Below are 15,203 nucleotides of genomic sequence, written 5' to 3'. Positions count from 1 at the left end.
ATTTCACCACTCAACGAACGTATTCACGAGCAGCAGAGACATATGACAGTCTGAAATTAAGATTAATCAAATCAAACAAAGCAGTGTTGCATCCAATAGACTAGCTTTAATTCATTTTTGGATTTCAGGTTAGATTTAGTCGTAATGAAAATGAAATGGGCAATAAGCAGGTGATGATGACCCATTTTTTTGCTGCCCTGACCTGTAGACCAAGACAAAGGTGGCATCTCTCACAAGATTGGCTGTTGCCATAGAAACCAGCACTGCACTAAAGGAGAAGCCAAATTGATGCTGATATTTTTCAGCCTTACTGTGTCTACCGCTTAAGCCGTCAGAAAAAATTACTGAACTGAATGCAAACTGTCAGCATTTGTTTGTTGTCTTATTAGGATCTCTATTTACAATCAGACCAAGTTTAGGTAAGGCATGCCGTAGGCTACAAGGAAATCTATAAGCTTTGTAAGAACTGAAAGGAACTACAAGACAAACTCGTATTCATTTTTCTAGAATTTTCTGTGCCAAATTCTGTACCAAACATACTTTTAATCATATTGAGTCATTAGCTGCTCATTTCCTATTCCATCGTCATTGGTACCAAATCTAACTTGAAATCTAAAAATAAATTAAAGTTAGCTATTTGAGCAACACAGCTTTATTTAATTTGATTAATTCTAATTTCAGGCGGTCATGCGCCTCTGCTGTTGTGAATGTGTTTGTTGAATGCTGAAATTATACAGACAGAAAATCTACAAAAAAAAACTTTTTTCATTTGAGGTTTTCAATGAACAGTCTTGAGTCAGTCTCTCTCTCTCTCTCTCTCTCTCTCTCTCTCTCTCTCTCTCTCTCTCTCTCTCTCTCTCTCTCTCTCTCTCTCAATATATTGTGTTGCTAAATGACCGGTTTCCCCAATGTAATTGGCCACGCGTACCATATAACCACTAAATCTGAGCTTGTGGGTATCTCCTCTCTACTGCTAAATACTTACTTAACAGGGACCAATCAAATCTAAGAAGCAGTATCTGTTGGCTGCTATCTTGCCCTCTGACCTATTGCTTTGCACCTGGCCCCCAGGCTATCTTCCTCCCATTAGTGGTTCCAAATCGTGGCTGTCTGCTCACTCCTGACTTAGTGACTGATCATCTGCTCGCTGCCTTGAAGTCCAGTTTCTTGTTTTCTTGCCCACCTCAGGTGCAACTGTTACAAGTGCTGAGTCTTCCAGGTTCAGGTGCTCATGACCAGAGACTCTGCTGAACCACTGCACAGGTGGGTCTGCATCCTTCTTTCACACTGCTTTGTCTTTCCATGTGCCAGATCCTTCTTAATCTCTAAAGTCTGAATGTACTGGAGCATTGGAGGGGGTAGAAAAGATGGCAAGAGACTCTGCTGAGATCCTGTCAAGGGAAAAGAGAGGGAGTCATTGAGTGTAAGAAAGAGAGACAAAAATCTGCTTTAGGTGGGAGGGAGGATAAAAGGAGACCCTGTTTGGGGTGGGGGGAGGAATGGAGTAAGGGGACTTTCTGTTTGGGGGGCGAGGAGGAGAGGAAAGAGAGTGAAAGACCCTGTTTGGTAGGAGGGGAGAGAGTGTGAAAGATGCTGTTGAGGGGAAGAAAGAGACAAATCATCCTCTTTGGGAGGAGTGAGTGAGTGTAGAAAAGGGGAAGTCCCTGTTGGACAGGCGCACCTGAGCCAAGAGCAGAGCACTCAAAGGTAACCAGTTAATGAGGGGAGAAGACTCATTCTCAACCATGGTAGAGTTGAGCACTTAAGCGCAAGAAGCATTGTTGGTGTTTGCAAAAGTCTTTGGCTAAAAGTGACGATTTGCTGATCTTAGTTGGCCGTCTCCCAAGGTCTGCACCAATATAGATACTAGTATACAGCCAATTCGGTTTACTCCATGTGATATCAAGGGGCACAGCAAAGGTTATGAACCCTGACAGCATCCTGGACTTAGTGCTGAAGGCCTGCGCACTAGCACAAAAGCTATCGTCCTAGCCAAGCTATTAGTGTAGCTATGGCACTCGCGTCTCCATTAAAAAAGGATAAATCTAATTTGGCCAATTACTGACCAGTAAAATGATGAAAGGAGTCATCAGTAGTGCTATTAAGTGGCACCTTCTCATCGATGCTCAATTTGGATTCTGCCAAAACCACTCGGCTCCAGACCTTGTCACAGCCTTGATCCAGGCATGGACACGAGAGCTGAATAGTAGAGGAGAGTTGAGAGTAGCTGCCCTTGACATCAAGGAAGCATCCAACCAAGTCTGGTATCAAGAAGTTCCAGCAAAACTGAAGTCAATGGGGGGGGTCAAAGGGAAAATAAACCAGCTGGAGTCAGATCTGAATCTTACAAATTTTGGATTTGCCTCAGATATTCTCTTGGGTTGGTCACTTTTTTGTAAGCAGTCTGAGCGCCTTCCATTCAAGAGTGTGCCCAAACTTCTCAGTATCTAATTATGTGATGGCATAATCTGGGGTTGTAACAATAGGATCTTGTGATCTGAACTGGATATTGTATCTTCCTCAAGAGTGCTTCTCCAATCTTTTAGCAGGCAGACTGAGAAACACTTCAATGAGATGAATATTAAGCTGGGAAATGTTCCTGGACTTCAGCAGAATTAAGACGATGTCCTGGACTTCAGCAGAATAAGGGCGATGTCCTGGACTTTGGTAGCAATACAGTAGGGGCTGCTGAGCTTTTGTAGAAGGTGAACCTGAGGTTGGATCACTGGTGAATATCTGGTGTCTGTCAGCAGTAAAGGGATAGGGAGGGCATGGGGCCCAACTGCACTGGGTAGGAGTGAGCCAGTCCAGATCTGGCAGAACTGGTTTGTAACAATCTCTCCATTCTCTCGTTTTCATTTTGAGTGATTTGTGCAGAAAAGATAATTCAGTGCTGCCTAGTGGTGTGACAGGTAGAAATGTTGATTTAGTATTTAACATTACCCTGGCAGGAAGCTGAAGTTATCGGATCAGCCGGCCGTTTTATTACACTCCTCCCGATTTTACTTTCTATTGACTTCAATGGAAAGTAAAATCAGGCAGGGTGTAAAATGGGTGGCTGATCCGATCCAGTTAGTTTTCCAGTAGGCAGGTTGTTAAAATTGGCCCCAAAGTAAGCTTGTGACACACAAAGTGCACTCCATATGTAACAGGAACATAGGAACAGGAGTAGGCCTTTCAGCCCCTCGTGCCTGCTCCACCATTTGATAAGATCATGGCTGATCTGTGATCTAACTCCATATCCCTTAATACCTTTGGTTGCCAAAAAGCTATCTAGCTCAGATTTAAATTTAGCAATTGAGCTAGTATCAATTGCTGTTTGCGGAAGAGAGTTCCAAACTTCTACCACCCTTTGTATATAGAAATGTTTTCTAATCTCGCTCCTGAAAGGTCTGGCTCTAATTTTTAGACTCTGCCTCCTAGAATCCCCAACCAGCGGAAATAGTTTCTCTCTATCCACCCTATCCGTTCCCCTTAATATCTTATACACTTTGATCAGATCACCCCTTAACCTTCGAAGTTCCAGAGAATACAACCCCAATTTGTGTAATCTCTCCTCGTAACTTAACCCTTGAAGTCGGGGTATCATTCTAGTAAACCTACACTGCACTCCCTCCAAGGCCAATATGTCCTTCCGAAGGTGCGGTGCCCAGAACTGCTCACAGTACTCCAGGTGCAGTCTAACCAGGGTTTTGTATAGCTGCAACATAACTTCTGCCCCCTTGTACTCTAGTCCTCTAGATATAAAGGCCAGCATTCCATTAGCCGCCTTGATTATTTTCTGCATCTGTTCATGACACTTCAATGATCTATGTACCTGAACCCCTAAGTCCCTTTGGACATCCACTGTTTTTAACTTTTTACCATTTATAAAGTACCCTGTTCTATCCTTTTTTGATCCAAAGTGGATGACCTCACATTTGTCTACATTGAATTCCATTTGCCACAGTCTTGCCCATTCACCCAATCTATCATTATCGCTTTGTAATTTTATGTTTTCATCTACACTGCTTACAATGCCACCAATCTTTTTGCCGATGACACACTTAGATGAAGGCATAGAAAGTCTCATATCTAAGTCATTAATAAATATGGTGAATAATTGAGGCCCCAAGACAGATCCCTGCGGGACTCCACTAGTCACATCCTGTCAATGTGAGTACCTACCCATTATCCCTACTCTGTCGCCTTCCGCTCAGCCAACTTCCTAACCAAGTCCGTACTTTTCCCTTGATTCCATGGGCTTCTATCTTAGCTAACAGTCTCTTATGTGGGACCTTATCAAATGCCTTCTGGAAGTCCATATAAATAACATCCATTGACATTCCCCTGTCCACTACTTTAGTCACCTCTTCAAAAAATTCAATCAGGTTTGTCAGGCACGACCTACCTTTCACAAATCCATGCTGGCTCTTTCTGATTAACTGAAAATTTTCGACATGTTCAGTCACCCTATCCTTAATTATAGATTCCAGCATTTTCCCCACAACAGATGTCAGGCTAACTGGTCTATAATTCCCCGGTTTCCCTGTCTCTCCTTTCTTAAAAAGCGGAGTGACATGTGCAATTTCCCAATCTAGAGGGACAGTTCTTGAATCAAGAGAACTTTGAAAGATTATAGTCAGGGCATCTGCAATGTGCTCACCTACTTCCTTTAAAACCCTGGGATGGAAACCATCTGGTCCTGGGGATTTGTCACTCTTTAGTGCTATTATTTTCTTCATTACTGTTGTTTTACTTATGTTAATTTTATTGAGTCCCTGTCCCCGATTCAATATTATTATATGTAAGATTATGACTAAAATACTAGTAGATCTCCTGCGGTGGTGCACGCAAGGAGTCAAGACCAGGTCCAGTATTCGGGTCAAGCAGGGTAGATAGCGATGGGATAATTGGACCAAAGTGGGAGGGTAGGGGAGGAGGGAGTTATGAGGTGGAATGGAGAAGGGTACAGGGAGACGGGATGGGGGAAGAAAAGGGGGACAGGGCAAGAGGAGAATGAGGATAAAGGGGTGTTGGCACTGGGCCAGAGTCCATTTCTTCACGTTGCGAAGGGAGACATGGAAGGGGGTATTGGGGGAAGAGGATAAGATGGGGACAGCGGGTGGAGGAAAGGGGCAGTGGTGGATGGGAAAGGATTGGGAGGCACTGGGCCAGGACCAAATTTCCTCCATTGGCATGTGGGGTGGGGGAGAAGGAGATATTCTTGTGTGCTTCAAAAAGAGTTGCTCAAGTATCATCATAGAATCGTGGAATTTCACAGGACGGAAGGAGGCCAATTGTGCCTGTGTCGGCTCTTACAAAGTAGAAAAATGGAGAGCCTTTTTTTAATACATGCTTAAGTCCTCTCTGCACGTAACCTCAGTGCCAAGTGATATGCCGGCCTTGTAGCTGAAAGTTCAGCTGCTGTCAGGTCCTGTCAAAAATGTTCTGTTTTTTCCCGGAGCCCTGCCCCAAGCCCCCGACCTCCACTATTGTCTGATGTCTGTGAATAACGGGGAGTGGAGCTTCAGATGGTTTTTTCAATAGCCTTTTTTGTAGGAGTTAGGATTTGAATTGCACTTATTAGATAACATTGAGATTATAAAGACTTTTTATCCAAATTCCTTAAATCTGATCCCTTAATTGTCCACTGGATTCATTTAGAAAATGTGAATACTTTGTTGTTCAATTTCTGGATCGCGTTCAGCATGTCCACATCAAATAGGGAGGAAGTGCATTTGAGTTGGTATCTCTTTTAAAGCTTTTAGTGCTATACAAGGGGGCCATCTTGATTAAGTGGTAAACCCCCTCCTCTCTCTTTCCCCACCCTTAATGAGCTAAATGAAGTTTCTGGTCTTTTCTTTCTACTATTGGTAGAAAATCTTATGTTATCTCCGCACACAGGAAAACGTCAGCTTAGTCTATTTATATTGTGAATTAACTCGTTTTGTGTTCCTTTACTGAAATGTCCAATAAAGTTTAGAACAGTTTTTAATTAAGCTCAAGTCAATTTTCAATTTGGGAAGTCATTTTTTTTACCATACTTTGATCGAAGTGAAGTTTTTTGGGCTCTAAATTGTTCGATCAAGGCCACCTTCAACCCAGTTGAAGTGTCCTTGATGCTCAGTGTCAGCACCTACATTCAAAGTTTGTCACAAATCCTTCCCAGTGATTGATGCTTGCATATTTACCTGTGTTATCTACTAAAGTTTCACAATTTCAGAACTGTGCAACAGGGCATATCATGAGTATCAAATTTGTTCAAAAAAAAGTTCTGCTGATCAGCATGGCCTCTTGATTTTTGATGGAAAGAGCATCAGATCTTTGCAGCTCTGAAAGATAATTTGAGTTCTAGTTAAGATCATACTTCAGAACAATCCAAAGAAATGGCAACTGTTGAGTTGTTTGTTTGAGGCCTACTTAGTTACCTCCAGATACAATTTTACAACACCAAGTTATAGTCCAACGATTTTATTTGAAATTTACAAGCTTTCAGAGGCTTCCTCCTTCCTCAGGTAAATGTACATTTACCTGAGGAAGGAGGAAGCCTCCGAAAGCTTGTAAATTTCAAATAAAATCGTTGGACTATAACTTGGTGTTGTAAAATTGTTTACAATTGTCAACCCCAGTCCATCACCGGCATCTCCACATCATGACCTCCAGATACAGGCATGGGACTACTCAGTCCCAAGGTTCTACTGTTATTGTGCTGTCAGTCATCAGAGCAAAGATTGAATTGACTAAAATGTTGAGATCTTTAACCAATGAATGGACAGTTATGTCTAAATTTGGGACTTTGTTACAAATTGGGAGCATCCAGCACACAGCCTGCAGGCTCCTTTCATCTGGATCCTGCATGTTGATCTGTTAAGTGCTCACAAAGCAGATTTCAGTTGTAGCCCTATAAACTTCCTAGTCCTGGTGCACAAAAGACTGCTTCCTGATTTGATTCGGAACAGTTGGCAATCTTTCTGTACAGATTAGTCCTCTAGGCTGAACTACTGAGGCCAAAGCATTTGTTTACATGCTTTGGGGGAGGGGGGAGGATGGGTATGGGCATGTCGGGGGGGGAGGAGGAGGAGGAGGAGGAGGAGGAGGAGGAGGAGGAGGAGGAGAAAAATGCAGGTGAAGATGGTTGGTAGGTAGAGGAAGCAGACCATTCTCTATAGGGCATGGATTTTTTGTGTATGGTGATCTCTATTTTGGTGTATTGGTGATCCAGCTTTTTGTGTGAATGGGAGGGGCTTGAGGAAATTGCAGGTGCATTACTCGTAATTTTCCAAAGCTTTCTAGATTCAGGAATTGTGTCTTTAGATTGCAATTATTTAAGAAGGTTGGTGGGGGGGAGCGAAGGGGGGAAGAGACAAACCAGGTAACTACAGACCTGTCAGTTCAATGTCAGTTGTGGGGAAGTTACTGGAATCTTTCATCAGAAACAGCAAGACTGAACACTTGGACAAGTATCAGTTGATCAGAGAGTGTTATCATGGGTTTGTGAAAGGTCGGTCATGTCTGTGCGTCTATAAAATTAGCGTACTTCCCACATTTCAGCATTGATGTTTTGGTTTGGAATGTAAGAATATTGTCACCATGCTAAAATACAGACATGCTAGTAATGTTAGATTAATAAATATTAGATAGTATGGATAATAATCCAATGGCATTTTATTAGGTCGAGTAAATTAGTGAATTACAGTCAATGATGTTGGAATTTTATAAGCTGAATATAATTTTTAAAAAATTGACTTTTATTGTTTAAGGATGTATCTAATGAGCCAAAGTCCAAATCTTTCCAATTGTCTTCCTGATTGGGGTTATCAATATGTTGCTATACTTGCTGTACTTAAATTGTGATATGATATATATGATATGACCATAGTGATTAAGCATTTCTTCAACAAAAGAAAAGCTCAAGGAACATACTTGGTCTGATTGGAAAATAGTAAAATGTTGAATCTGTGGGCATCTCTAAAAGCTCAAGAGTATTGCACTAAAACAAGCTTTTCTGAAATGCAATTTTATTTCCCCATGCCAATTTTATACTCTCTCCTTTTTAGGATTGAGTTCCATGGGTGCAATTGTTCCTTAAATAATTCCATGGTTTTTGCCTCTACTATATCTGGAAGTCTACTTCGTGTAGTGTTCATTCTTGTGTGAAGAAGAATTTTCTGATATTAGTCCGAAATTTATAACTAATTTGAACCTGTGCCTCTGTCACAAGTTTTGGATCTGCCGTAGACATTCTCGAGTACAGTGGCGCTGGTCACTCCCAAAAGTGGTCTGAATGTCTTACTTTAAGAAGTGTGTCCATACTACCTAATGTCTAATTATATGATGGTGAAACCCAAGGATGTAACAATAGGACCCCTTTGTGATCTGAACTGCATACTGTGTCTTTGCATGCATTTCTTCAATCCTTCCAAAGGCAGATTAGACGAGACCAGATATGAATACTTAAGCTACTTTATTTTACAGACAGTAAGAAAACATACAGAGTAACAGTCAAAGCAAAGCAAATTCCACTTCTGTCACTCAATCTGCTCCCCCTACCCTCTTGAAAAATGGGAGAAAATAATAAATCACGTGCCATGTCCTTTTCGTGGGCCAACTTGTTTTTGGCGTTTTCTTTCTTTCTAGACAACTTCCAGCAGTAAAAACTGATCTCCTGTACTTTCTCTTCCCGCGACAAGCCAAAGACTGCCCCTCGCAGCCCCTTTTCCTTTCCTTTGTGTTCCCAGCCCAGTGGGAGGGCTGTGACTGTGACTTCCTCTTTTAGTGATTCACCAGTAGGCCTGTCAGTAAAACTGGCTATCTTTCCTCCTCTCAAGTGCAGGTTTCAAGAATACATTCCTGATCTCAAAATGAATGCAAGCCATCCTGTATAATAGGCCTGGGATCAGATAATTGACCATTTTCTTTATTAGTTTGAAATAGACTGTAAACTGTGACATTCAACAACCTGGTTTTATCACATATCTTCAATTTCTGTAGCCTTTTTTAACCTGTGCAAATTCACTTATTTTTAAATACAACACTTAAATATAATCCTAACTCCTTTCGCTGAAGAAATAAATGATCAAAAATCCCGAAATGTCACCGTCCCATTTCCTACTCATGCAATTTGAAGTAATATTTTGGATTTACCTTTTCCATTCTGTTAACTATCTTAAATACTTCTAAGATCACCTCATAGAATCTTCCCTTACAGGTTGAATAGCCCAAGTTTCTTCCTTTCTTTGTAGCTCAGACCTCTTGATATTAGCGATCGCATTGTTGTTCTTCCCTGAACTGCCTCCAGCGCCTGAAGGTGTTCTTTGTATCTGAACACAGTACTCATGGTGCAGTCTGACCAGAGCACTGTAGTTTAATTGCGACTTCTCCAATGACTTATTTTATACTGTTTTGGCTATATGCTGCTTCCTTCTATTGGCTTTGTTGATTGCTGCTTTTCACTGGATGTGTTGAGTCTACGAAGACTTCTAGCACTCTCAACTACATCCGTAGCTATTTCAACGCCATTCATGGAGTATGCATGTGGCCCATTTTTCCATTGTGCAGTACTTTACACTTGTCTGCATTAAATTTAATCTGCTATGTTTTGTCTAACTCATTCTGTAATTTCTAAACTGCCTTCTCTGATTCCATTGCCATTCCTATCTTGGTCTTCTCTGCAAACTTGACCAGTTTACTTTAAGTGCTTGAATCCAAGTAATTTATGTAAATGAGGAGCAGTAGTAGTCCCAGCATCAAGCCCTGGGGCACCACATTCAGTACTCTTCCACGCCACCCCTCAGCCATCCCGAAATGACTACTATAGGAAGTACTTGTTTCCTACCCTTCAGCCAATTTCTTATCCGTTCCCAAGCTTTACCCTGAATTTCCACAGTTTTGAGCTGAATTAATAGTCTTTTGTGTGGAAGTTTGTCAAATATCTTTTGGCTGTAAAGATATTACACTTCTTTGGGCTTTTAATAGTTCAGTTGGGTTATCACTTCTTCAATAACTCAGCACAGCCCGGAAATTCAACCTGGAACATGCTGGTTTGTGTGGCTCTGTTACTCACTCGATAAATTTTTTGAGCCATCAAGGGAGCTCCTGTAATTCATTTCTGGTAGTAATAAATCTATAAAATATTTTGAAAAATTGTAGCTTGGATCTGAGCTGAAATTCTAATAGTTAGCAAAATTGCTTAATTTTAAATCAGTATCTTAATTGATAAGTTGCTTAAAAGGAATTATCTGTAACTCTTCAATATATTGCTGTTAGATGACACTATACTTCAATATTTATTTATTTATTAAATCTGTAACAGATTTTGCAGTTGTGCTGCAATCTAAAATTGAGTAAATTAACACCACCTAATATTCAATCTGTGGGCTGTGTCCACTTCTAAATAAAATTTATTTTATCTAAATCATTAAATGCTCTAATAGGTATACAGACCTGTAGCCTCGAAAATGCACAAAGGAGAGGTGGAGGAACATTCATATTGATTGTGCCTATTCTCCCAAAAAGAAAGACTTGCATTTATATAGCGCCTTTCATGATGTCTCAAAGCGTTTTACAGCCAATTAAGTACTTTTGAAGTGTAGTCACTTGTAACGTAGGAAACGAGGCAGCCAATTTGCGCACAGCAAGGTCCCACAAACAGCAATGAGATAATAACCAGATAATCTGTTTTAGTGATGTTGGTTGAGGGATAAATATTGGCCAGGACACTGGGGAGAACTCCCCCACCTCTTCAAAATAGTACCATGGGACCTTTTACTTCCACCTGAGAGGGCAGATAGGGCCACGGTTTAACATCTCATCCGAAAGACGGCACCTCAGACAGTGCAGCACTTCCTCAGTACTGCACTGGGAGTGTCGGCCTAGATTTTTGTGCTCAGTTGCTGGAATGGGACATGAACTCACGACCTTCTGACTCAGAGGTGAGAATGCTACCACTGAGCCAAGGCTGACATCTGACCACAAATGGAAAGAATGGCAGGTAAGTGATCAGCATCATCTTTGATAATTGTGAACTGACCAATATAATTGGCTTTTATTCAGATAAAAGAATTGAGAAATAATTTGAACTCATAAGTATCAGTTAGTAACTATTGGACAGGAGTACTGATCTAATCACAAAGGGGCGTCCTGACCCTGAAGGAATTGTTCTGATTCATGTTTAGTTTCTAACTTGAATATTGACTACAAACATTTCTATTTCGAGATGTCAGGGAAGAAAATATACCTTGGATAAAAGTATAACACCTCGCTGAGATTGAGCATAAAATATTTTAGATCTGATACTGAAGAAGGAAACTATTTTTTATCTGTGTTTGATATACCATCAGTTAATCTAGCATCTGACCTAGAATATTGTATGGTCCTATTTAGTTGCTGAACAGATAAGTTGTTTATAAAAAAAACTAGTATTAAGCTAAGTGTCAGCCTTGGCTCAGTGTTAGCACTCTTGCCTCTGAGTCAGGAATGCTGCACTGGCAGAAGCACCGTCTTTCAGATGAAACTTCAAACCAAGGTCCTGTCTGCCCTGTCACATGGACGTAAACGATCTCACAGCATTATTTGAAGAAAGCAGGGAAGTTCTCCCGGTGTCCTTGCCAAAATTCATCCTTCATCCAACACATTAAAACAGATGATCTGTCATTTATCTCATTGCTATTTGTGGTTTATCTCATTGCTGTTTGTGGGATCTTGCTGTGTGCAAATTGGCTGCCACATGTGTCTACATTATGACAGTGACTACACTTCAAAAGTAATTCAATGGCTGCAAAGCATTTTGGGATGTCCTGAGGATGTGAATCCACTATACAAAGGCACTTGTTTTATTTATTTCTTCCTTTCTTTCTTCTACCTAACTACCTACCTACCGATCTATTGAATTGTTGAACTGTGGAATAAAATCTCCCAATCTTATTTCTGGTGTAATAAAATATGTTCCATTAATTGTTGATAAACCTGACCAGTATTTATCCATTTTACAGAAAGAATTATGTATAAAGTCTGAGGCATTCATCAATAATTTGTTTTTTCGAACAGAGTACACTGATATTTTAAAAAATAGTTGTAAGTACATAATGTTTTGAAAGAATGTCCAGTTGCTATATTTTTCTTCAGTTCCTCAGTATCTGAATGTGGTGCCCTATATTTGAAAACTGGAATCTTTCTGCATTGTGCTAAAATCTTTTTTACTGCAGGACGAAATTCTTAATAAGTCATAGTAAATCTGCTGAATTTTCAATAGAAATTAATTTCTTTATGTGCCTTTTGCCAACGATGGTTTTATTTTGATTTGATGATTTCTTTATACAGACGTCAGAAAGCCAGAGAGAGACAACAGAAGTTGCTTGCTGAATTTGCTTCAAGACAAAAAAGTTTCATGGAAACAGCAATGGACATTGGTAAGCTTTTATATATTTAAGTGAAATATTTGCCCAGTTGGAGACCATTGTATCACAATATTACTATACAGTTGAATATGGCAGTCCATCATATTCTAATGCATTGTGAATTACCCAACTGTTCCCTAGTTGCTTTTGTGATGGATGTTGTGTAAGGGAGACTGAAGGCATTTAAAAAAAAATATTTGGACAAATTTAGTCTACTGAATAGAAGTTGGATTTTAATATGATTAGAGGTAAATTTCTGACTATTGCAGAAGATAAATGATGAAGGAATGTACATTAGCAGATATAGAAAAGGAGTTGGGTGTGATTGTTCACTAAGTACTGAAAGTATCAAATCTGTGTGAAGTATCCAATCAATGTAATGCCTTATATCAGTGAGGTCAGTTATGTACTGAGGTGCATCTGGAGGGTATTTGGGCATAAGTGATTTATTATAACTTTGCACAGATCATTAGTGAGGCTACATTTGAATTTTGTAAACAGTGAGTTCCTTATCTTCAAAGGGCAATAATGTGTTGCAGAGAATTTAGAGAAGAGTGCCAAGGGTGATTCTGGGATTTACAGCTCCAAGTTATGAAAAGAGGTTCAGACTGAAATTGATTTCACTGGATAATTAGATTAAGTAACGGTTCAGGTTTTGAAAGCGCTGAGAAGAATGGATAATATAGATACAAGTAGGTTATTCAACTTGGACTGTGCATGCAGGACTAGAAGTTTGAGTACAAAATTCTTGAAGCTCAAGTACAACTTGATCACAGAGAAAGCCAGTTCCCCACAGAGTAGCAGATATGTGGAATAGGCTTTCTGTAAAAGTACACAATGCTGTGTCAGTTTAGCAGTGTTTTTTAAAAAAAAGTTGGGTAAATATTTGGTTAAGAAGGGCTTATTACAATAAATATTAAGAGATTTAATCGATAGAAAACATTGATTTCTGATTTGGTAGGATCGCAAAACTGCATGCTTAGGGATAAATAATGAAAGATGTAATGTATGGATATGTACGGTATAGATATGGATTTTGTTCATCTTGCATTTTACAGAGAGGGCAGACTCCCCCTCCCCCCCCCGGCAAGATACACTGTGACAAGTCAGAGCTATCTCTCCCTGCAGTTGCTTCCCTTTTAGCCCAAATCCACCGCACGGCTCGATCCTGGATCTCACAAATAGGCTGAAGGAACAATGAGCTATGAAGAACTACTACTTGGACACGTATTTTATATATTTTTTTATTCGCTCATGGGATGTGGGCGTCGCTGACGAGGCTGGCATTTATTGCCCATCCCTAATTGCCTTCGAGAAGGTGGTGGTGAGCCGCCTTCTTGAACTGCTGCAGTCCGTGTGGTGAAGGTTCTCCCACAGTGCTGTTAGGAAGGGAGTTCCAGGATTTTGACCAAGCGATGATGAAGGAATAGCAATAGATCTCGAAGTTGGGATGGTGTGAGACTTGGAGGGGAACATGCAGGTGGTGGTGTTCCTATGTATCTGCTGCTCTTGTCCTTCTAGGTGGTAGAGGTCGCGGGTTTGGGAGGTGCTGTCGAAGAAGCCTTGGCGAATTTCTGCAGTGCATCCTGTGGATGGTACACACTGCAGCCACAGTGCGCCGGTGGTGAAGGGAGTGAATGTTTAGGGTGGTGGATGGGGTGCCAATCAAGGGGGCTGCTTTGTCCTGGATGGTGTCGAGCTGCTTGAGTTGTTGGAGCTGCACTCATCCAGGCAAGTGGAGAGTATTCCATCACACTCCTGACTTGTGCCTTGTAGATGGTGGAAAGGCTTTGGGGAGTCAGGAGGTGAGTCACTCGCCGCAGAATACCCAGCCTCTGACTTGCTCTTGTAGCCACAGTATTTATATGGCTGGTCCAGTTAAGTCTCTGGTCAATGGTGACCCCCAGGATGTTGATGGTGGGGGATTCGGTGATGGTAATGCCGTTGAATGTCAAGGGAGGTGGATAGACTCTCTCTTGTTGGAGATGGTCATTGCCTGGCACTTGTCTGGCGTGACTGTTACTTGCCACTTATGAGCCCAAGCCTGGATGTTGTCCAGGTCTTGCTGCATGCGGGCTCGGACTGCTTTATTATTTGAGGGGTTGCAAATGGAACTGAACACTGTACAATCATCAGCGAACATCTTCATTTCTGACCTTATGATGGAGGGAAGGTCATTGATGAAGCAGCTGAAGATGGTTGGACCTAGGACACTGCCCTGAGGAACTGCTGCAGCAATGCCCTGGGACTGAAATTATTGGCCTCCAACAACCACTACCATCTTCCTTTGTGCTAGGTATGATTCCAGCCACTGGAGAGTTTTCCCCCTGATTCCCATTGACTTCAATTTTACTAGGGCTCCTTGGTGCCACACTCGATCAGATGCTGCCTTGATGTCAAGGGCAGTCACTCTCACCTCACCTCTGGAATTCAGCTCTTTTGTCCATGTTTGGACCAAGGCTGTAATGAGGTCTGGAGCAGAGTGGTCCTGGCGGAACCCAAACTGAGCATCGGTGATTAGGTTATTGGTGAGTAAGTGCCGCTTGATAGCACTGTCGACGACACCTTCCATCACTTTGCTGATGATTGAGAGTAGACTGATGGGGTAATTAGCCGGATTGGATTTATCCTGCTTCTTGTGGACAGGACATACCTGGGCAATTTTCCACATTGTCGGGTAGATGCCAGTGTTGTAGCTACTGGAACAGCTTGGCTAGAGGCGCAGCTAGTTCTGGAGCACAGATCTTCAGCACTACAGCCGGGATGTTGTCGGGGCCCATAGCCTTTGCTGTATCCAGTGCACTCAGCCGTTTCTTGATATCACGT

General features: G+C 41.4%; 1 protein-coding gene across 4 annotated transcripts in view; it reads left to right on the top strand.

Moving 5' to 3' along the window:
• The window catches only part of ubr3 (ubiquitin protein ligase E3 component n-recognin 3), a 323,662-nt gene that overhangs the window by 113,979 nt on the left and 194,480 nt on the right, over positions 1 to 15,203 (top strand). For all 4 annotated transcript variants that reach the window (XM_067987503.1, XM_067987502.1, XM_067987501.1 and 1 more), the window contains one exon: positions 12,301 to 12,389. In XM_067987503.1, the coding sequence (XP_067843604.1) occupies positions 12,301 to 12,389 (89 nt within the window). The remainder of the gene's footprint in view (positions 1 to 12,300; positions 12,390 to 15,203) is intronic.

This window comes from Heptranchias perlo, chromosome 7, assembly GCF_035084215.1.
Source record: "Heptranchias perlo isolate sHepPer1 chromosome 7, sHepPer1.hap1, whole genome shotgun sequence".
Taxonomy (NCBI): Eukaryota; Metazoa; Chordata; class Chondrichthyes; order Hexanchiformes; family Hexanchidae; genus Heptranchias; species Heptranchias perlo.
The sequence above is the reverse complement of the archived record's forward strand: the minus strand, read 5'-3'. Positions and strand labels throughout refer to the sequence as shown.